We start from the raw sequence: 24175 nt of genomic DNA, 5'->3' as shown, positions 1-24175 counted from the left end.
AAACATTTATCTTTGTGTTGGGGATTTAAAACATTTCTCACTAGGAATCATGGTCAAAACCTAAAAAAATGCATCCTTGTTAGAGGCTTTACTGTTTTTTTCTTTCCCCCTCGCTTTCAGGTGTTTTAAAAATAATTTTATTTAGGAAGGCAGAAAAAGGTAGAAAAGGTGGAAAGTAATTTTTTGAAGATGAAAAGAATGAAGAAAATGGAGATGAGTTATTCACTCAGCACGTGGGTATCTGTGGGCTTTGCCTTTTAAAACTCAGCTCAGTGGTGTCAGTGTGAGCAGCCCAGGCACTAAGGGGAGACCTGTGTTCCCTGTCCCCAGCCCTGAGCAAGAATGCAATTTGGGCTGTTTATCAGCCCCCTTCAGGGTGTCTGGATTATTTGCACTGGTTGAGAAGGCAGAGAAGTTGATCTGGTAACTGTTGGTCATCCCATTTTTAGGAGGAATGGATTCCATGGTTACAGAATCAGAGGCTGAAGTGTACAGGGGGAGGGGTGGAGAGAGAGAACTGTGTAAGGTGTTTACTCAGGGGATGAAGAGGTGAAGAGGTCAGTATCAGGGAAGGAAGGTTCAAGAAAGGGTCAGGCTGGGAGGCTGGGCCACAGTTCAGTAAGATTGCAGAGAAAGGCCTAGAACAATGGGGGTAGGCAGAAGGTGGCCGAAGGTGTAATTTAATGGCAGGTTCCTTGTCTAATCAGCTCCTCTAACCTCCTTCATCCTGTTGCCCCGGCTTTTGTTTTCCACTGTGACTAAGACATAGCCAAACAGGATATGACCGACAGGAAGTTGTTTCAGTGCAAAAATAACTGTTGTCTCATTCTGGAATATTATGGAAGGGCTCATTACTTACAGTATGTGTGATGTAAACCTCGGTTTTCAGAATATTTTGTATAATCTTGGAACTTATGTTTGTACATTTAGTACTGAACATCTTTATTGTTTTCTTATTAGAGAACACACTGTATTTACCCTAAAACTGGTTCTTTTCCTCCTATTGTCTATTATGGAACCAAACAATTTTTTATTATAAATATAACAGTGTGTAGCCTCAGTCTTCTAAATATTTTAGTTAGATACACAAACCGTAATTCAAGTTAGTTAATTGATTTCTTCCCTAGAAAGTCAAGGAGTAACATAATCAGGTTATAAACTTCGTTACTAGTTATTTAATAATTTATTTCTCGGGTTACATTTATATCTTAGGTGACATCAGAACATATATGTCACCTCCTTAAGATAGTGTGAAGAAAACCCACCTTATGTTTTCTTCCACAGCTTTTCTGTTTGTGAGCTTTTATTTTTTGAAACCAGAATTGCTCACACCCTTTTACCTTTCAACTTTGTTTTAAGCAAGTGAACTTATTGTTCCAGGTAAATCTTCCGCAGTTGCGTGCAGGGGAAAGTATGATGTCTCAGACTTTCTAGTCTCATGGGGATGGAGTGAGGATCAAGGGCCATGCTCAGCAGAACTTTTCAGAACCCAGCGCTTTCACAGATACTTTTTCTGAATTTTTAAACCAAGTCTGTAATAAGTGCTTTCTTCTCTAGATTCCAATCCAGAAAACAGTATCATTGCGCTATGATACAAACGAGCTGGCTAGTCTTGTGTCTGCGGGGTCAGTGGCATTGCATTTCTAGGCCTCCTTTGTGAAGAGGATAAGCTGATGGTCCTGAGAAGTTCGGTGTCTTGGAAGTAGTGGAAATAGATCATGATAACTCTTTCAATTAAAGAGTATGTATTTTGGCCTCGAAACGTTTTGCAGAGTCCTCCTGTTCCAACCCATTCTGCTTCAATGACCCAACAGTCAATACAGTGTCTCTGGCAATTCATCCTCAGAATAAGATGCTGTTGACCGTAGTCTTTGTCTCTAAATTGTTTTATCTACTCGCAAATAAATTTAAGACACACAATATGCCTGAAGCCTACAGCAAACTTTCTGGAAACTCTTGAATGTTTGGTCCATAACTACTTCTTAAGACAAAGAAGAAAACCTTGTCAGGGTGTGTCGTTAGTGCTTGAATGTAGGGTTTACAGGATGGGGTGGGGTGGGGGAATCGCCCTTGGTTTAGATGAATCATTCTCTTCCTTGTCTTCTCAGAAGACACCAGTTTGTACAGAGAACAGCTCTGCCATTGTGCTTTTTCTGTTTCCATTTTCCTCTCATTCTTCTCGCCACGAAACCCAGAGTAGTCAGTGGGCTTTGGGCAGGAAAGTGGCAACAGGGTGTCTGGGGAAAAGCCAGTTGGCTCTTCCTACCATCACAATATAGACTGACCATAGGTTAATTTAAAAGCAGAGCTGGTTTCTGTCACTCTGAGAAGGGTTCAACTACAGTCTTTGGGATGATATTTATAGCTGTATTTTGTCCACTGTTAGATTGTGAGAGTACATATTACAAGTATTTATTTTATTATCTTTACTAAAATTTTAATTAAAAATAAGTATGCTTATCACAGTAAGTAAAAATACCCAAAGTTGTTTAAAGAAAAGTTCACCTTTTCCCTTCATCCTCCATTCCCACATTCCTGAGAACACTGACGTTAATAACCAGTTGCAATTCCCCTTTCACTAAACTGATTGCTCGTAGAAATATAGGGAAACATATGTAAGGTTTTTAAGTTTTTTTATAAAAATATGTTCACAATATATACATTATTCTGAAATTTACTGTATCACTTAAAAATATTTCATAGATGTCCCTCTGGACCAGTAGAAGATCTGGTTCCCTCTTACATACATATCAACTGCATGATATTTCCATTGTGGCTACTATATACTTTATTCAGCCATCTCCCTATTAATGAACGTTTAGGGTTTTTTCAGTTTAAGTCAAAGTTTATTGTGTTTTTAATGCTTTAAACATTGCCAAGTTACTGTGCCAAAAAGCTGTAACAATTCACATTTCTGTTTCTCTGCATCTTCACCAGATGAGTGTAAAATGGTATTTTACTGTGCTTTCATTTACATTTTGCTGGTTATTACTGATATTTTTCGTATTTTCATACATTTATTTGCCACTTGTGTTTTTTCTTCCTGACTCGCCTGTTCACATTCTTTACCTTTTTTTCTTCTTTCTTGTGTAGTGTAATGGTTTAGACTCTGAAGCCAGGCAAACTTAGAAGCCAGGCCTCTATTTCATGATGTAGGTCTTTGGGCGAAGTACCTAACACTCATGCCTTAGTGTCTTCTCTTTTAATGAGCAGGGAAAATAATAGTACCTGCCTCCTAAGGTTGTGTAAAATTAAAATGGGCACTTAGGGTATATCTGGCAGGTAGATATTGGCTGTTATCAGTAGTAGCTCTTATCATTACTATTCTTCCAGATACTGTTTCCTGATTCTGGGGCAAAGTCCTGCTCTCCCTGAACCACATTTTTCTGCCTCATAGATTTTATTTGGTAATTCCTTCAGCCACTGTTGGGCATCCTCCCTGTTTAATGCATCATCCTAGACCTTAGGAGGGATAGGAGGAACTTTAAGAAGCCGAATTTGCTTTTTATTTATCTCATAGCAGAGCAATTGATGTATATTAGGTAGATTACAAACTTTTAAGTTATTTTTACATCTAAAGCTGTCCCTTCTTTTCCAATAAATGATGTCTGTGGTAAAGAATATATCTTTTGGGTGTTAGTGACAAAATCAGAATGTTTTGTGTCTATTTTGGCTAGTAGTTAATTGTTTTTCTTTTATTATATCTGCATTCTTATTTGTTCTTTAATTATACAGAGCTCATTAGCAGTTGTTCTTGGTTTATTCATTTCTTATCTTCTAGCACAGTCAACTGGAGACAACAAGCATCTTTCAGAAAGGCATCAGGAATTGCATCTACATTAAGAACACACTCCTCTGCTCTAGCGTCTGAGAACATAACACAGTATTTGCCTTTGTTGAAGGGCTCAAGCGGACGATTCAGAAGTAGAATAGATAACTGTTGGTGGTGGCTTGCAGCACCTAGTACTGACGGTTTTGTTAGGAAACACCACAGGCAGTATACAATGTAAAGCAAATTCTTTGGGTTCAGTTAAGTGGATTCCACTTGCACGTGTTCTCGCTCTTTTGGTGTAAAAAGTTAGGAAAGGTGACAGGCAGGATAGAATAAAATGAAGTGGTCCCATCTCCCATATGGAAAGCGCCTGCCCCCACCACAGGCAAGTGTTTTGCCTTGGAAGCATAAACAGAAGATTGCAGTAATGCCCCTTCACTTCCATAGCCTTCAGGCTCCCACTGATAGCATCAAGATAAACTTGGTGTGGCAAGAGACTTGAGCCATCATCTTGTTTAACATTTTTACACAGAAATGAAAATGGAACCCAGAGAGGCTGCGTAGCTTGCACAGCTGCTTAACTGAACTAGAACCAGAACCCAGTTTCCTAGTATTCTGGTGCCCATTTATCTAAACATAGACACTGAGCATGATAGTTTGGATCATTACTAAAGACCTTTATATACAACAATCACATGGCTAAGAAGATTAAGATGCTTGTTTTCTCATTATCCATGATTGGAAATGTAATAATAGACTTTGTTCTGCCACCAACAGAAGAGACAAGACACCTTTTCTGCTGTGGCTGTGAGTGCCCCATGGAGTGCTGAGATGTGACTCATGTCTCTGGGGAAAGTAGCAGATGAGAGAGTGCATTCTATTCCGGCTCCATAGACTTAGCTGTGGAGACTGAGAGTCATGGAGAGCTCTGACTGACAAGAAGAACAGAATATAGACTTAGAGGCACCAGGCATAAAAAATCATAAAGATGGAGATGACTTCTATCTCGTGAATGTCTGAAAAGCCTCTCTCTCTTTCTGTTCCCAAATCCCACATCTCCAGCCCCCATCTCTGCCACTGTCTGTCTATTTTCTTCTGTGGCTTCTCTTCTGTCCACCTCTTCAATGTTGGGCCCCCAGGATTTTGTCTTCAGACTCACTTCCACCCTCTTCCTCAGTACATCTTGTCCACTCCCAAGTCTGGAACTCCAGCCTTCCTCTCAGCCTTGTGCTCAAGTTTCATCCCTTTAGCTGTCTATTGGATGTTTCCAGTTGGAAATTCCAGAGGCGTCTCTACCCAGGCATCTCTACACAAAGATGATAAGGATATTACCATCTTTTTGGCAGATTTGTTTTTCCTGAGTTTTCTGTCTTGTTTATGGATTCACCATTCAGCAGGCTGCCCAAGCTAGAAATGTGGCATTTGTTAATTGGCCCTGCTGTGAGATGGGGGGACTCTACCCAAGTGATGCTTCTGAAATGTAGAGCTCGTTTTATTCTCCTACCTAAAATGTTGCAGGGTATTTTAGATTCTGAATGAAATCCCCAATCTTTTTTTTTTAAGTGAAAGCAAGTTTATTAAGAAAGTAAAGGAATAAAGAATGGCTATGCCATTGGCAAAGTAGCCCTGAGGGCTGCTGGTTGCCCATTTTTATGGTTATTTCTTGATGATATGCTAAACAAGAGGGGAAATCCCCAATCCTTAGCATGCAAATCCCAAATTCATTTCTCTTAACTTTTATTTATTTATTTATTTATTTATTTATTATTTATTTATTTTTTTTGAGACGGAGTCTCGCTCTGTCGCCTGGGCTGGAGTGCAGTGGCAGGTTCTCAGCGCACTGCAAGCTCCACCTCCCAGGTTTACGCCATTCTCCTGCCTCAGCCTCCGAGTAGCTGGGACTACAGGCGCCCGCCACCTCACCCCGCTAGGTTTTTTTTTTGTATTTTTTAGTAGAGACGGGGTTTCACGGTGTTAGCCAGGATGGTCTCGATCTCCTGACCTCGTGATCCGCCCGTCTCGGCCTCCCAAAGTGCTGGGATTACAAGCTTGAGCCACCGCACCCGGCCTATTTATTTTTTTTAATCATGCCCTGCCTTTCAGTTATGATGAGTGACTTGGTGATTGCTCAGGTGTGACTTGTCCCTTTGCACCTGCTGTGCCTTCTCCTAGAATGTGCTTTTCTCCTTTCCTGGCCAAGTGTTCTTGTCCTTCCAGGTGGGCCTTCTCTTGGGAGGTGGTTTCTGACTACCACCCCGTAGTCCAAGTTGACTTCCACTGTTACCTTAAACTTTCTTTTGTCCTCTTATTACCTGTTGATATGCTGTCTCCCCACCTGGTGTTCCTTGGGGCTAGGGAATTCCTTCATTCACATTTCACATGTCTCTAGGGCCTGGCTCATAAGAGGTACTTAATGAATATTTATTGAATTAATCAGCATCTTGTCCTTCAAGATCAGCCATCATTTTCTCTATCTCATCATTCAAAATATTTTCCTTCCTCTTCCCCTTCTTGCACCCAGTCATAGACTGGACTCTGTTAAATCCTTTCTAGCATCTGGGCTCATTTCTGTCTTCAGTGTCTGTGCATCCTTTTCATTCAGCCAGGAATGTTCAGCTCGATTCTGCCCCTTCATTCCAAGTGTACCCCATATTCCATTACTTTATGAAGACTTTCTTGACACACAGATGCTTAATTATTCTCTTTTGCTTTCTTTGTGTTGACTTTGACTCTACTACTGATTGTGAGCTTCAGAAGGGCAGGAATCTCATCTTCACTTCTTTTTCCTCCTGGTGCTTACTTTGTGTGCTGCACACTCCCTGGCACACACAGCAGCTCTCCAGCAGGAGGCAGAACTTTCCAGCAGCCTCAACCTTCAGGACTAGGCAGCTTTTAACTGTATTTGGGCACCTTTGCAAGAAAAGGATTTTGTTAAATGTAATTTTTATGTATCTTGTTATCAGAGTGCCAGAGAAGCAGAAATCAAACTGAAAAGTGAAAGCAGAGTCAAGCTTTTTTATCTGGACCCAGATGCCCAGGTAAGAACTATCTAAATGTTTAATATTTAAAACCAAGTGTGGGAGAGAAAATCATCGATGGGCTTATGTGTTTATTTGTTTGCTTTGTTTATTTTGGAACAACAAGCAAAATAACTATAGAAAATTTGGGGAAAAGAGGAAAAATAAAAATGTATAATCTCATCATAGCATTACTATTGTGAATATTTGATATTTAATAGATGTTTGAAAATTGGGAGAGATTTATTGAAAGACATTCTCAAGTTCACAAAGAACATCTAATTTACCTGTTAAAACAGCCATCAGAAAATAACAGGTATCACTGCAGGTGCCTGGGAGTCAATGATAATTCCCGAGTAGCCCAGGCTCAGGCTCAAATACAAACCTTTTCCGTTTAACTTCAATGATAAGCACTTCTCTGTTTCCTCACAGACCTCATAATCATATGTATGTGTGTTTATATGTCTATAATTTTTATCTGCTTTTAAGAAGTTTTTGTTTATCATGGTAATATCTACATAATATAAAATTTACCATTTTAACTATTTTTAAGTGTACAGTTCAGTGGCATTAAATACATTCTCATTATTGTACAACCATTAACACCATCCTTTTCCAGAACTTCTTCATTTTCCCACACAGAAACTTTGTACCAAATAATAACCTTCGTTTCCTTCTTCCCCCATCCCCTGGTAACCTCTGTTCTACTCTGTGAACTTGCCTATTTTAGGAACCACATAAATGTGGAATCATATAGTATTTGTCCTTTGTTTCTGGCTTCTTAAACTTAATGTTTTCAAGGTCAATCCATGTTGTAGCATGTGTCAGAATTTCCTTCCTTTCTGTGGCTGAATATTCCATTGTATGTATGTACTACATTTTATGTATCCTTACACATCTGTTGATGGACCCTTGGTTGGATACTGGATAGACATTGGTTATGTTGTTCATAATCATAATTTTCAAGCTCTATATTTTTTCAGTTTACCCATTGAGTAGGTATACCATCATGTCTTCCTTTTTTTTTTTTTTTTTTGAGATGGAGTCTTGCTCTGTCACCCAGGCTGGAGTGCAGTGGCGCGATCTTGGCTCACTGCAAGCTTCGCCTCCAGGGTTCACGCCATTCTCCTGCCTCAGCCTCCCAAGTAGCTGGGACCACAGGTGCCCACTACCACACCTGGCTAACTTTTTTGTATTTTTAATAGAGACGGGGTCTCACTGTGTTAAGACAGGATGGTCTTGATCTCCTGACCTCGTGATCCACCCGCCTCAGCCTCCCAAAATGCTGGGATTACAGGCGTGAGCCACCACACCCTGCCCATGTCTTTGACCATTATTATCAACTATGTATGTAACTACTATAAACCATAGAAACTGATTATATAATAGCAATACCATTGTGAGTAAATCAGTGTATATAGCTTTTCCAAATTGTATTCTGTTTCCTTTGGATGCATTTATGATGATTTTTAAAAATAAGAGCATAACTTATTTATATGTTTACATTTTCTTTTAAAGAAGCTTGATTTCTCATCAGCTGAGCCAGAAGTTAAGCCATTTGAAGAGAAGTTTGGAAAAAGGATCCTTGTCAAGTGCAATGATTTATCTTTCAATTTGCAATGCTGTGTTGCCGAAAATGAAGAAGGACCCACAACAAATGTAATTTTTCTTTTTAAAAATAAAGATAAAAAAATATAGGCAGAAGTTTCAGATGTGCTTTTACAGTGCAGCTTGGTTAAGAAATCCTAGTCCCTGGTATCAAAGAGGTGCAGTGTTCGGATCAGGATATGGAGGTTGTTTAGCCTGCAAGGACAGGATGTTCGTGTTGAAAGATGAGGGTGGTAGGTGTGTGCTCAGCTTTCCAGGAGACAGAGTTCATCTTAGATGCTTGGGGGAATGCAACTGTGTTTTCTATGGAGCAGACATTATAGCAAAACACATAAAGCGAAAATAATTGTTTTGTTTGTTTCTTAAAATGTTTTATAACCTAATTATCTGTATTCTAAAGGATGAGACTGTTTATCTTTAGTAGTAATTTATGGCAACAGTCCTAAATAGGTCTTGTCATTTCTCTTTTGATAGCAACATTCTTTTGTCCCTGTTTGAGTCATAGTGATCCTTGGATTGTTTTGTTTTGTTCAGGTTGAACCTTTCTTTGTTACTCTATCCCTGTTTGACATAAAATACAACCGAAAGATTTCTGCCGACTTCCACGTAGACCTGAACCATTTCTCAGTGAGGCAAATGCTGGCCACCACGTCCCCGGCGCTGATGAATGGCAGCGGACAGAGCCCATCTGTCCTCAAGGGCATCCTTCATGAAGCCGCCATGCAGTATCCGAAGCAGGTGGGGAATATGAGCCCAGCATTCCTACTGCTCAGACTCACCTTGCATGCTATGTAAATGCACCCAAAATGCTCAAATTAGACCTTGTAATGCAGAAGTGGGGTCATTAGACTCTTAATTAATACTATTTATTATTAGACAGTAAAAGCAAGCTGAGACATAAGTGGCTTCTAATTTCATTTCTTCTTTCTAAACGTTCTAGTTACCTCCCTCACCAAATAGACTTTTTGAGCAGATGATGAACTATTTGTCAGCTAACTAGTTTGGCACTGGGTGCTTTTTACTAGTTGTCCTGTTTCACTGTTCTTTGCTGTTTAATGTTCATGGGATTTGTTTGACACAGCTGTGAATTCTGCTGACTGAAGAAAAGTCTTTGTCTCCTAGGGAATATTTTCAGTCACTTGTCCTCATCCAGATATATTTCTTGTGGCCAGAATTGAAAAAGTCCTTCAGGGGAGCATCACACATTGCGCTGAGCCATATATGAAAAGTTCAGACTCTTCTAAGGTATGAATGACTTTTAAACTTTGTGGTGGTAAAAAGCAATCTGAACAGAGGCCTTTATGTGAAACTATAAATGCTTAATGAAATAAAACATAAGCCATTTTTATACTCTAAAAGACGTAGAATATGATACATGTATTTACTCTGAACTTTATGTCATTATTGTGAAGGAAATGTAGTCCTATGTGTAAATAAAACGCTCCACTTGACTAGACAATTCTGACCTCCTAAAATAATTTGCAAAGGAATTACCAGCTTAATAGTAAACTTTCTCTGTTAGAAAATACATGTATGATATTCAAACTTATATTTGTTAATGTGCCTCTTGGGTCCTGAAATTATATTTTGGTCCACTTACACTTATATATGAGGCTGGAGACCAGGAGATGCCCTTGGCTCAGATGGCCTGACCAGTAGTGTCAGTGATTCAGGTCCACTTGGTTTTCGCCAGAGGGGGCAGAGTTTTAGGTGGAAGATGGAAAGAAAATATACGTGATGTATGTTTGGTTTTTTTCAAAGTGGTGTTCATTACTCGGGAAGTGCCTAGGCATGGACATACCATAGAATTATTAAATATTAGAGGTCATCTAGTAAAAGATGTGCTTTCATATTTCAGGACACTGAGGCTCATCAAGGCTTAGTGACCTGCTCAGTGTCTCACAGCTGGAGCTGCCAGAGGGCACTTGACTGCCACTTCGTAGCACCTTGTGCTACCTGGTTAGTGTAATCCGTTGAGTGTTATTATCCTTGCCAGTTTTACATATTTTTAGTTCTTTTTTTTTTTTTTAATTTATGTGGTCATCTGAGAGACCTGAATTCACTGACAAGGACTGGTCCGCATACCCCAGAGGCTGTGCGTGAAGTTTACTAAGTTGGATTCAGAGTTTCCTATCATCACCCCTGTGGGCACCCATGCATCATAGCTGTGTCCACAGGATGCAGGTGGCCATTGAGAAATGGGTTTTGGAGTCAGAAACCTGGGTGCTGTATACCTGACTCACCTGGGTCCTTTGCACAAATCACATCACCTCTCTGGCCTCCAGATGTTCCTTCTGTGCATGAAGGATGATGTTACTTCCTGCCTCTGCCTTCCTCATAGGGACAGTGTTAGGATCAAACAGATCATGTACGAGTCAGTGCTGTGGGCACTATAAATCACAGAAAGCCCAGAAGACATCGTCATTTATTACAGCCCCAGTCAAGTAAAAGCCCATTTACCCAGGCACATTGTTTCCAACAGTAAGCGTTTTTGGCAGATGAAAGCTGTGTAAAGGTTGGTCTCTGGAGAGAAGCTGTTTTACTTTTTTCAATCAAGTCTGTAAAACCTTGGACAAGAAGCTCTTTTGGCTCTTTTATGTTTTGATTAATAATCAATGAAGGCCTAAGATAAGATCTCCTCCCCCGACTGTGTATGCAACACATTTCCAAGGCACATCCACACCAACTTTGTTACTTCTGCCTGCTGCATGCATGGTTTGAAATTTGGCAGCTCATGTTGGTGTAAAAATCACATATCACTGTAGGCTAAACTTACCTCTGCACACTCCTCCATGTCCACTGAGCATCTGCTGAAGTCTGCTTTTTCTTCATTATTTATGGATTATAAAGCTCATCCATGTGTACATTATTCATGCATTTACTTTCCTGCCACCTCCAAAGCATTCAATTAAAGCAGGAATTAAGGCTCAACCATCTTACTTTAGCACAGTTTTGGCAGAAATGTTAGAGTGAGATGATTTTTTTCAGTCTGTCAGAGTTGTTTCTTCATGTTTTCCAAGATGGTCTAGAACATCATTTAGAGTAAATTTTCATTTTGGAGGAAATTTTTATGAAAAGTCTCTGTAGGTATCTCCTGTGAATAGATGTTTTAAAAATAAAGAGGAGGGGAAAAAGGGCCAAAGGGCAAAAATAGGTTTCTTACTCTGACTTTCACACATACTGTGTTCTATTTGCACCCTTCGTATGTCTGAGAGCTAAGTCCTCATTCATTGCAGAAAAGGCTTATTGATGTCTTATATTTTAGCCTTAAATGTTATGAAATTACTGCGTTTTACTCCACAACATATTCATCGTTGTTAGAACCAAAAAATCTTGAACCTGAGAATGTTTGAGTAAATTGACCCTGCAGCTAGGCAGATCATTGTACCCTAAGACTCATACACCTAAGACCCCCCTAAGTCACCCCATCCAAGGAGGCAAGAACATACCTCACTGGAGAACGGGGGAGGTCCCAGATGAATCCCTGACATCTCTTCCAATTAGGATGTATTTTCCAGGTTACTCATGAAGGCAGCAGTTCCTACAGCATGATCATGGTAGGATTATAAAGTTTTGCAACTGGCAGGGGTCATGAAAAGTATAGCCCCCTTTTTCAGGTGTGGATAGTGGAGCCCAGAGAGATTTGATGGCCTACAGAGTCATGCAGCTGGATTCAGTGTGACTTAGAGACAGACAGCTTTGTCGTCTAGATCCTTCTGGATCCTTCTAGATCCTTCCTGTGGCTGATGGTGCACACAGATCACCGGAGGTCTTGTCAGAATGCACATTCTTATCCAGGAGGGTTGGGGCAAGGCCTGAGACTCTGCATTTCTACAGTGATGCTGATGCTGTAGCACACTTTGGCTTTGGAGCACATTTCCCAAAATCGGTTTAACTTTGATATACTTATGTAAAAGACCCTTCAGTAAAAAAAAAATAAAATAAAAAATTAAGTAATGTAAAAGACCCTTCACTGTGACTCTGAGACAATCAAACTTTACGTTGATGACAAAGCACTATCATAGTACAGACTAATTTGGAAAAATTAAGCATTATCTTTTTTAGCAATAGAGGTATAGATGATTAATAATAGGCCTGCCTTAGGCTAAAAGCAAATAAGCTTTATTGTACACTCTGAATTAATCAGTCGATCTACAACAAACCAAAGTTAATCATTAGGAAGTAGAAGTAGCAGTAATTCATATTTAGAAAGCAAGAATATAGCATTGACAGTCCCGGCCTAACTGAAGTCAGTATCTTAATATCTTACCCCTTATATTGTGGAAATCAGCATACGCTAGTGCACATTAGGAGCTGCGAAAGCTTAGTATTTTAATTAGTGTTCTCATTTAAATCCTAATAATGTGATATATTTTGTATGGATACCAAATAGTAATTATTAATAACTCAGTAGACTTATAATAAGTAGTATTTAGTCAGAAAGATGTATGAAAACCTCTGAAACAGCGTGTTTGTTGCCTGTAAAGACCAAAGAAGAGACTTGGATTTTGGAAAATCTTCATTCTGTATTCTTTGAGAATCACTGCTAGAGAATGCCTTAAATAAACTACTCTGCACAGAGTGTGAATGCAGCCATATTCATTACTGTACGATGTGCTTTTCTATGCATCTGATGCTATGGTAAGGACTTATTTAGTGAGCGTGTAAGGATGGCTATTTAGGTCACAGTTCTTTCAGTGAGATACAGTATCTCATAGCTTTATTCTCATGTCTTCAAGGTGGCTCAGAAGGTGCTGAAGAATGCCAAGCAGGCATGCCAAAGACTAGGACAGTATAGAATGCCATTTGCTTGGGCAGCAAGGTAAGGAACACCTTGTATACCTTTTAAATCAATATAGATAGATGCATGGATGGGTCAATAGGCCTATTCTGTTTGTTGTTCAGAGACAAAGAGGATATGAGTGTGTAAAACTGAGAAATACGTAAGTCTAAATTTTGAAAAAATCATTTAGTAGAGTCACAGAGAGGAAAGACACTGTCTGGAGCGGTGCTACCTGGAGCTGGCAGGGTGCATGGAAGTGTTAGCTGCAGAGCTGGGATTCTAGGACCCAACCACATGCCTCCAGCTGGAAGTCAGGGCAGTCCAGTGTGGCCTGGGGTGATCTTTATCTCTGACTCTACTTGTTAAGCATTTGACTTGCGTATGTTGTTTCCTAAGCGCAAGCCATTGACTGGAACTGTTTTCTATGTAAATTGATTTAGTTGTCCTCATCCCCATAAATGTTTTCCATGTTTTTAGATAATGAGATTTCTGTTGGCTATAGCCAATGGAATAGTAATTAGACCTCTCATAGAAACCAGATTTAAATAATGAATTGATTTTGGTGCTTTGGAAACCCAGTTTAGAAATGTTGCTTTGCCATTTCAGGACATTGTTTAAGGATGCCTCTGGAAATCTTGACAAAAATGCCAGATTTTCTGCCATCTACAGGCAAGACAGCAATAAGCTATCCAACGATGACATGCTCAAGTTACTTGCAGACTTTCGGAAGTGAGTTTCAAAGTCTTATTTCCACACCTGAAAGATAGAAGCTGTGTAGTGAGGAGGGAGGAGCAGGGGAGCAGTCATTTACGTTGCTGGATTTAAACATCAGAGGGGATGGCAAATGAGCGTGGAGCATTTCGTCAAACCCTTAAGAAGAAAGATGGGATGAAAATCAGAAGAGTGACTGGTTAATTTGAATTCTGTAGAGGATGTTTTGGGCGGTGCTGTGAAGGGTGGGTTGGGTAGGGTTGAGCCTAGGGGGTAAGGAAACAGTTGAGGAACCTTGTCAAGAGATGAGAAAGGACTCAGCAAAGCCACTGCAAGTGCAAACAGGAATAAGGGGACATATTCAAGTCGTGTCAAAGAGATACGATGACTGGGTCTTGGCTTCCTGGTTGGGTATTGGGGTGGTAATAGTCTAAGATAAATAACTTGCAAGATATCTAACTTGAAAGTTTCTCGCACCAGTTGTTGCTTAGCTTATGGCAGCATTGCTCCACTCTGCCTGTGACCTCACATGGTCCTCTTCGTGTGTGTCTCTGTCTAAATTCCCTTCTTAGAACACTAGTGATAAAGGATCAGGGCCAAGCCTAGTGACCTCATCTTAACTGATTGCATTGGCAGAGACCCTGTTTCCAAATAGGTCCCATTTATAGGTACAAAGGGTTAGGACTTGCTTTTGGAGGACACGATTGATTCAACCCATAACAGTGAGGCAAAGAGGGAGCAAGGAATGTGTGCAACATCACAGGGCTGGCAGCTTCCCCAAGTCAGTCTTGCCCGAGGGTCTGTGCTCTTAACCTCTGTACTGTTTTGCTGCTACATCCTAAAGAGTTCACTTCTGAGCCTTTGAAACTGATTTTCTTTGCTAGGGAGATGGGTCTTAGAACTTTTCTGGGGAAATTCTGGGAATGTGAAAGAGCTGAGGGCGCTAGAAGATGTGAAATGAAAAGAATAGCTGAGAACCAAATGCTAACTATTCTATGCCAAAGATATCCTTGTTTTGTTTGTTTGTTTGTTTTGTGTGCATATCAAAATAACAGTCTTATCAGTTTGTCTAGAATTCAAGAATGGTGGTGTAGCTTTCTTTAACCTCATTTTACCTTTTTCTTATCTCGCTTCAGTAGTAGGAATAGAAAAGATATGAGTCATAGAAACAGGCTCTATAAGTTCTAAAAACATAGCGATGTATTCCTAATCAGAATCTAATCACGTCCCCATCAGCAGGTGACTTCAGCCTTCACAGCGACGTGAAATCCCTTGTCAAGAGGCTCGAAAAGGTCGAAAGGATTCTCAAAGTCTCTTTCAGTGATGTGATTATACCGTTTTTGACTGTCTTGATGTTTCCCCTGTTTGGAGCTTTAATGAGAAGTGCAACCTCAGTTTTGCTAGCATTAAGCTAATCTTACCTGGACAGATGTTAGCCTGTTCAGCAAAGCAGAGTGCATACCCACTGGGCTGATTTGGAATGAACCTTTTCAGTTCATGCAGGGAATTAGAGAAGGGGGAGAGGAGGATGCTGGTGAAGGATGAAGCCTGCTGGGTTAGCCTTCCAGGGTTCCTGGACCATACAGGAGCCCCAAATTCCCAGTCACTATCTGACAGTTTTATGACCTGGTAAGGACACAGGTCTTGGCCAGGGAGTGCCCCTGGATCCCTGTGAATCTGTTATTCATGAAAGACTAAATGAAAGAATAGTACCTTATTTTTACTTTTAAATCATAGAGGGTCTTTAATTTACAAACATAATACATGTTCATTTTAGAAATTTTGAGAAAAACAGAAGAATAAAAGGATGAAAAAAGGTTTACTACTAGTTTTACCCTTCATGGTGAACTTTTGGGGAACTTTTTTTTTTTTTTTTTTGAGATGGAGTCTCACTCTGTCCCTAAGGCTGGAGTGCAGTAGCGCGATTTTGGCTCACTCCTGCCTCAGCCTCCCGAGTAGCTGGGACTGCAGACGCCCACCACCACGCCTGACTAATTTTTGTATTTTTAGTAGTGATGGGGTTTCACCATATTGGCCAGGCTGGTCTCGAACTGCTGACCTTGTGATCTGCCCACCTCGGCCTCCCAAAGTGCTGGGATTACAGGCGTGAACCACTGCCCCCAGCCTAGAGGGGAACAGTTTTTTTTGTTTTGTTTTGTTTTGAGACAGAGTTTCACTCTTGTTGCCCAGGCTGGAGTGCAATGGCCCGATCTTGGCTCACCGCAACCTCTGCCTCCCAGGTTCAAGCAATTCTCCTGCCTCCCTGGTAGCTGGGATTGTAGGTATGTGCCACCATGCCCAGCTAATTTTGTGTTTTTAGTAGAGATGGGGTTTCTCCATGTTGGTCAGGCTGGTGTCGAACTCCCAACCTCAGGTGATCCACCCGCCTTGGCCTCCCAAAGTGCTGAGATTACAGGCATGAGCCACTGCGCCCAGTCGGGAACATTTTTTTTACATTTTATTTCTTTACATTTTATTTTAGTTTATCTTATGTAGCTATGATCATACCAAATACGTGATATTTCCCTGCATAACTCAAGTATTTTCTGAAAGTGTGATATGCACGTTTTTATAGACATCATTTTTAATGCATAAGTATTATAATAGTCCATTGAGATAGACCATAGATTGTTTAACTCTTCCCCTATTTTTTGACTTATTTTTTTTTCCGAGATGGAGTCTTGCTGTGTCGCCAGGCTGGAGTGCAGTGGCACCATCTCGGCTCGCTGCAACCTCTGCCTCCCGGGTTCAAGCAATTCTCCTGCCTCAGCCTCCCAAAGTGCTAGGATTACAGGTGTGAGCCACCACGCCTGGCCATTTTTTGACTTTTAATGTGTTTCTGATTTTTCAGAATTATGCCTATAAGCCACAGTTAGAATCTTTAAAAAATCTTCTCTATTGGTAGTGGGTAATAGATTATCATACATACTATATTATCATATAGTAATTATTGTCATTTTTTGAGTTTCAAGAAAATTTCATTCTTACTAATGTTTTCAAAACCTAGTCACCTTTAGTTGGATAGATTTCAATATTTTCTTTCACTCAACTACTATGCAACTCTTAATAACCAATAGGTAGGTCTGTGTGGACTTAGGAAAGTGAATACACTACATTATTAAGGAACAAAAATATATCTGTGTGACTACATTTTTTGAAAGAAAATATCATATATTTCTTTTGTATGTAAATGAAAGAAATGGATAAGCAAGTAGTTGTCTAGATGGAACGACAGGCATAAAAATAGCTATTTAGGATATATGCCAAATAATCATGGTTATCTCTGAGGGATGGGTTGATGGGTGATATTTCACCTTCCACTTTATAGCATTCTGTCATTTTTATATGAACTTTTTAAAAAAACACACTAACACTTTTATATTCAGACAAAACAAAGAATGAAGTTTTTTATATTGATGGAGGTTGGAGCCCTGTCTTAGAAGTTACTTCCTAGGCTGATTAGCCTGACACTTCCCCACAGTGGCAGCTCCTCAGGGGCAGCCCCTGCTCATGGTCCTGTCTTCAGTGGAGGCTGGGGAGTGGGGCTTCACATGGCCACGAATCTGAAAGTGATCGGAGCAGAAAGCCCATGACCCGGCAGCAAAGAACACAGGGAAAACCAATGTGGCTTCTCTTCTGCACACCATTTCTTCATGCGTGTGCTCAGCAGGAGGGCATTGGTGTGAAGAGTGTGCTCCAGGTGGCCAGTTAGAGACCCAGAAACCTGAAAACAGGGATCCAATGCTGACAGCAGAGAAGACACAGCGGGATGAGTGAGGCCACTCTCCTCAATCAGTATCCAAGGAAACGTTGGTGCCCACTCCCCGCATTCTTCACAACAGAGTTAGGGGAAGTGGAGGATTCCTTTTTCATTTTTAAAAAACTTTGCATTGCTCTTTTTCTTTCCTCTTTATTTTTTACAGGAAATAATCTCATGTCAGTGGCCTGGGCACCAGCTTGGATCCAAAGCTATTGTTTCTACCCTCAAAATGTTATTTAATAATGCATGAGAAAAATTTCTTCACACTGTCTCAGTCTTTACAAAACAGCTGCCAAAGCTCATAAGCCACTTTTCTTTTTCCCTTGCAATAATTACCCAGGGATATGTTCCAAGATTTAGTAAGAAAGCAATTCTGTCAGATAGATGATACTGCTGACATTTTATAAGAAGAGAGACTTAGTATTTTCGATTTGATTTGTTTATGGTGGTATCTCCTGGATAAGATGGTATCTTATATTTTCTAACTTCTGCAGGAAATGTGAAGGCATGAAGGCAAAGTATAAAAATAGGATGTTTTCTTTAAAATGTAGACCTTTTCAATGGTAGTACGTTGGATAGTTTAGGTAATAATACTCCTAAGGTTTTGCATATGCAACTTAATGTATCTATGTTTATTTGTACACTCATTTTCTTTGCATCCAAGTTTTACAGCTTTACCCCTATTTTGCTCTGGTTACACTGCACTCAAGCCAAGTAGGGCTGCTTGACTTTCTCTAAACTCACTGTGGACTTCCCTCTGCCATGCTTTTCTCTCTGTCCAAATTGTGTCCCCTTCTTGCCTCTTCAAGCAGCACATAAATCACAAACACACACAGCATACACACCTCCCCTTTTCCTTTGTCTCTCTGAGGGAACTCTACTCATCTTTCAAAGCCCAGTCTGTAGCTCACTTCCATGCTGGGCTTCTCTGCCTGAGCCTCCTCCTCTTTCTAAGGGTGGATAATAATGGCCCCTGTGCCCTAAAACCATGGTGGGGAATAAATGCAAAAGGCATTAAGGTGATTTCTTCCACCGTGAATACTGATATCATCCCTTATTCCCTCTCGTTAGATCTAGATACTCTGCCTTCTGGTAGTGGTTCGTACATACTCTGTGAAAGTAATTGCCCTCATATGCCGTTAAGTAGCTTACAACAGTATCTACTGGACTTTTGGCTTCTTGAGGAGAGAAATCATATCTTGTTTGCATTCCTTCATGGTCCTGAGTACATACATTGCAGTATATCCTAACCACTTGATAAATGCTTATTGAATTTTCTTCATAGACATAAATTCAGTGATTTTTATTTAAACAAAAATATCTCAAATTTCTTTCAATCGTATATAGTTTTTTGTGTTTTTTTTTGACACCAAAGCTTTTAGGGAATATTTCCTTCCAGAAAACACAGTTAGAAGATTAAACTCACCACCAACAGCAGTCCAAACACACCTGTATTGCCAGCTAATCATTTTAATGAGCCAATACAGGAAGTCAGGAAGGGAGGACCAGGCTGCAGAAACACTTAGATAAGGACCCTAAATCTGTGGGCATGGGAGGACTGCTAGCTGGTGATACCATTCTCCTTTCCTCTGTGGGAATTGTTGAGTCAGCAGGAATGGACAGGCAGTGGGAAGGGAAAATTTTCCTAAGAGAGAGTTTGAGCCTCACTTCTATGTTCACACACAGACAGGAGCCGTTCCCAGAGGCCATGCATCCTGCAAGTGTCTGTATTGCATGCTTATTTAATTCGTGTAATTTTAAGATGAGTTTTCATGTTGAAGTATTATTTTATAAATTTTGCAAAGAATATAGGTCCTCTTTAGCAAAACAAAGCAAAAAGACCAAAACTATTATCAGTCATGAAATAATTCACTTTGTGTAACATGCACACACCACCACTTTGGAAATGTATAAAAAGGCAGTAAAATCTTTATTGCCTGTGAGTGTTTGATGTCTAATAAACCAGATTCAACAAAAACCGTAAACTTTTGAAATGGGTTTAAGATTGGGTTTTTGAAAACTTAAAGCTGCCAAAAAAAAAAAAAAACTTTTAAAAGTACATGTGCTACATAATATGGAACTAAGCTCAGAAATATGCTTGGAAACACATGGAAAGAATGCCTTTACAGAAGCAGCAACTAGAAGTAAAATCTCTCAGCAGAGGGAGGAAATTAGAATAAGAAATAACTATAGTTAGGCACAGAAGTATACAATACATTATAGGAAGATTTCCAGTAAAGATCATTTAATTAAAATATGTTGCTTAGAAACATATTTTAATTGTATTCCATCTCTCTCAAAAATTTATATGTGGAGGATGTTGGAGTGATCTTAAAAATGGTGACGAAGATGCCTGTTCATTCATAGTCGGAAATAATTAGGAGGGGTGAAATCCGTTACCCTTGCATACTTACTTACATTTAAAATATAATTTGTAATAAACAGAATATTTCTAACTCGAAGCAGATACAACTTCATAGGTGTCTCTAAAATTTGGGCAGTGCAGGGTCTTGTGATGTGTTGTGGTATTGAATTGCTCCAGTGAAGAGGTGAGCAAGACACTGTATGTCAAGAAAATCGATACCGTCATAAAACCCCTGGTCTGAAGGTTGACACCCCTGAAGAGCTCTGCGTGAAGCTGAAAGAGACTCCCACAAGATATCATCATAGGAGAGTGCCCAGAGCTTGGGAGACGGTCAGTGGAAAGCTCTCAGGAAATGACTGACCCTTGAGGGAAGGCTGCTGCCCCTCCTCCCACCAGAAGAAAAGGATCTTGTGTGTGTGAAGCAGCTCACACCGCAGGCACAGGGGCAAACTGCAGGGGAGTGCTCGGCTGTACCCGGAGAGCTCTTGGCCAGAAATCTTTTCAACAGAAGGCAGATCGTGTGAAAAATCATTGACTTACCTTCCTGACCATTACCTCTTTCAGGAACTGTTCGTTTAAACTCAGGTGTAAACAGAAGACAAGTGGAAATGGGAGGGAGGGACCCTGGGAGAAAGAGATTTAACAACTTAGAGCTGGCGATGGGCCACAATGGATCTTCTCAACATCGTGTCTAGTCTTAAGGATGCAGGAATTTAGAAATTTTAGGGAAGTCCTAATTCAGGTGAAAAATATTCCAAGTTGTACTGAGGAGTGATGCGTGAGGCTGCTTAACAGACAACAGTCATGTCCAAGGAATTTGCAAAATAGGAGGTAGAAACTTGTCAAAAATGGGAACAAAACCAAATGCTGAATCTGCCAGTCCCTGTGCTTTGGTGAGCCTTGGCAACTTTCTAAAGGAAATCTGAAACAGGTGGCTTAGGAAGGACGGTGAGGCAGCATTCTGTTTCCTAGGACTAAGTCACGTTGTGTTGAACTAGTCATCCTAACCGCATTTCTTCTCTCTTTGTAACTGCGCTGCTAAGCTGGTGTAGTAGAGGAGTGCAAAGGCTTCAGCAGAATGTATTTACCACGTGTGGGTGCCGTAGTAGCCTGTGAACGAGTCAGGAAGCACTGCACATGTGAGTGGGCAGTTGTTCAACTGCTGGAAAAAACAGATGCTAGGGAGGGTGATTAATGAGCTAGTGTCAGTCTGGAAACGGGCCTCCAGAGACTTGGGAAGGAGCCTGTTCTTGGCAATATTCTGTGCAATATCTTTATCAATGATTTTTATGAGACTATAAAATCCTGATTAAATATTTTTGTGGCATAAAGCTATTAGGAATATCTAATGCAGTAGATGTTAGAATCTGGATCTAGGAGGACTTTGATAAACTAGAAATAGCTCAAACATAATACGATGAAATTTCGGCAAGACAAAAATTAAATTCTCTTCTGAGGTCCAAAAATATAATTATATAAATAAAGGACAAAGAAATAAGCATGTGAAAAAAGATGTAGGGATTTTAGGTGACTAAATTTCCAGTGAGGCACTAGAATGGTATGGCTACCTAAAAGTAATAGCTTTGGGGCTGTGTTAGTAGACAGGTATATTGTAAAAAACCAGACAGGCGCTGTGCACCCAGCTGTGCACCCACACTGGCCGGATTTATGCAGTTCCAGGCACCGTAATATAAATGGCAGGTTCTTCTGGGAGAGAATGACATTGGGGCAAGGTACATAAGTGTGAGAATAGAGGGCTTCAGAATGTGTGGTATAGGTGGCTGAAAGACAGAGGAACATCACTAAACCCCTTGGTGAGCAGAAGTTTCAGGGAGGTGAATTTCACCATGCTATGAGGAAGAGCAGACTAGTGTCAAAACCGCTGGGTCAGAAGTCTCATTGTCACTAGGAAGGGTGAGGCAGTAGCAGCACTTGTCAGGAGTGTCACAGGGGATTCCTATATTGGATTGAGTACGAATGAATGTTAGTACAACAATTTCAGTGAGCTTTGACTCTGTACCCAGCATTTTGCTGGACGCTGGAGCCTAAGATGATTTCTAGTTCCTAATGGTAGTGATCGTATTTTTTATTTTATTTTTTATTTCAATAGGTTTTTGGAGAACAGATGATGTTTCCTTACATGAATAAGTTGTTTAGTGGTGATTTCTGTGGTTTTGGTGCACCCATCACTTGAGCAGTGTACACTGTACCCAATTGTAGTCTTTTATCCCTCACCCCACTCCTACCCTTTTCCCCAAGTCGCCACAGTTCATTGTATCATTCTGATGCTTTTGCATCCTCATAGCTTAGCTCCCCCAAATGGTGATGATTCTAAATGAGCCAAATACTTATGGTGAGGCTGGAGTGGTTCAGGAACACTTGATCTATAACTGTTTTGCTGATACTCTTTATCTAGACCTGTACTGTGCAGTGCGCAGCCACTAGCCATGTGTGGCTGTCCTGTGAAATACAGGATGTCTGAATTGAGATGTGCTTTAAGTATAAAACCAGTAATACACATCTGGTTTTAAAGACTTAGAGTGCACATTTTTTATACTGATTAAATACTGAAATGGTAATATTTTGGACCTATTTGGTTGAATAAAGTATATTATTAAAATTAATGTTATTAGTTCCTGTTTGCCGTTTTGCATGAGGCTACTAGAATATTTAAAATTGTCTTTATGGCTTGGTTTATGTTTCTCTTGGAAGTGCTGCTCTAGAGTGTTGGTTTTAGAGTTAGCCTACAAATGTTTGATTTTTCTCTTCTTTTGTTTGCAGACCTGAGAAGATGGCTAAGCTCCCAGTGATTTTAGGCAATCTAGACATTACAATTGATAATGTTTCCTCAGACTTCCCTAGTAAGTGTCAGTTCTACATAATAGAATTTTTGTTAGTTTAGTTTTTACTTCATTTTGAATTATTTTGAATATCTTTTCAGATTATGTTAATTCATCATACATTCCCACAAAACAATGTGAAACCTGCAGTAAAACTCCCATCACGTTTGAAGTGGAGGAATTTGTGCCCTGCATACCAAAACACACTCAGCCTTACACTATCTACACCAATCACCTTTACGTTTATCCTAAGTACTTGAAATACGACAGTCAGAAGTCTTTCGCCAAGGTGAGTGTGAAGATGGGGCTTTCATTCTTGATGTCAAACCCTCCCTTTAGATTCAGCTTCCCATGTTCTTTTATAAATATTTACATCGTCTGACTTTCTGGGTTTTTTTCTTATTCTGTTTTGTTTAACTATTGCTGCAGGCTAGAAATATTGCGATTTGCATTGAATTCAAAGATTCAGATGAGGAAGACTCTCAGCCCCTTAAGGTTTGTTTTTTGTTTTTTTTTTAAATGTATGTTCACCTACATATTCTGATTTTTCCATTTTCAAAATGCACTTTCGTGATACCATACAACTAAAACAATTTAGCACATTTTAATTGATACAAATCAAAATAGATAATGTTACGATGTATAAACATATATGCTGAATCTTAACGAATGTGGAATATTTAGGTTCTTGCTCCTAATTGACTGTTTTTTAATTCTCTTTAAGGATGAAAGTTTCTTGTACATACTCAATTCAGCAAACACTTACTGTCCACCTACTATGAGCCAAGTGCTCATACTGTCGGTGTTATGAATTATGATATGAATAATGTTGATAATAAAAATAATAATAACTGATCAACAATCGATGATCTTTATTAAATGTTTACTACAGTATAGTAATAATCACAGCAGTAGATTATAGCTAACGTTTATTGAAAGCTGTTTGTACTTCAGGCACTGCTCTAGTGTGTGTTTAACTGTTTTGGTTCTCATAACAGTCTTTTGATGAATTAAGTATTATTATTATCCATATTTTTCAGGTGAGGGGAGTAGTGCAGAATTTATTGCCTAGGGTAAAACATTAGTGGAACCAAGATTGAAACTCAGGCAATCTGCCTCCATAACCCAAATTGTTTTACTGTAACTATGTGAAAGTGACTTCCTAAGAGGAGAAGGAGACAAAGATGCAAAAAAAAGAAAAGAAAAAAAAATATATATATATATATATATATATAAAATATAGTTTCTGTCCTCAAGAAATTCGGTGTAGTGGGAAAAACAGCCGTGGAGAAAAAGATCTTGGTGCACAGATGGTACGA

General features: G+C 39.8%; 1 protein-coding gene across 3 annotated transcripts in view; it reads left to right on the top strand.

Moving 5' to 3' along the window:
• Window positions 1-24175, top strand: part of DOCK9 (dedicator of cytokinesis 9) — a 195795-nt gene that overhangs the window by 70143 nt on the left and 101477 nt on the right. For all 3 annotated transcript variants that reach the window (XM_011933819.1, XM_011933818.1, XM_011933817.1), the window contains exons 10-18: window positions 6736-6810; window positions 8308-8448; window positions 8932-9135; window positions 9520-9642; window positions 13137-13219; window positions 13787-13909; window positions 22798-22877; window positions 22958-23145; window positions 23286-23351. In XM_011933819.1, coding sequence (XP_011789209.1) covers window positions 6736-6810; window positions 8308-8448; window positions 8932-9135; window positions 9520-9642; window positions 13137-13219; window positions 13787-13909; window positions 22798-22877; window positions 22958-23145; window positions 23286-23351 — 1083 coding nt within the window. The remainder of the gene's footprint in view (window positions 1-6735; window positions 6811-8307; window positions 8449-8931; window positions 9136-9519; window positions 9643-13136; window positions 13220-13786; window positions 13910-22797; window positions 22878-22957; window positions 23146-23285; window positions 23352-24175) is intronic.

This window comes from Colobus angolensis, unplaced genomic scaffold (assembly GCF_000951035.1).
Source record: "Colobus angolensis palliatus isolate OR3802 unplaced genomic scaffold, Cang.pa_1.0 Scaffold13, whole genome shotgun sequence".
Lineage (NCBI taxonomy): Eukaryota > Metazoa > Chordata > Mammalia > Primates > Cercopithecidae > Colobus > Colobus angolensis.
Note: the sequence above shows the minus strand (reverse complement) of the source record. Positions and strands in the feature narration are given on the sequence as shown.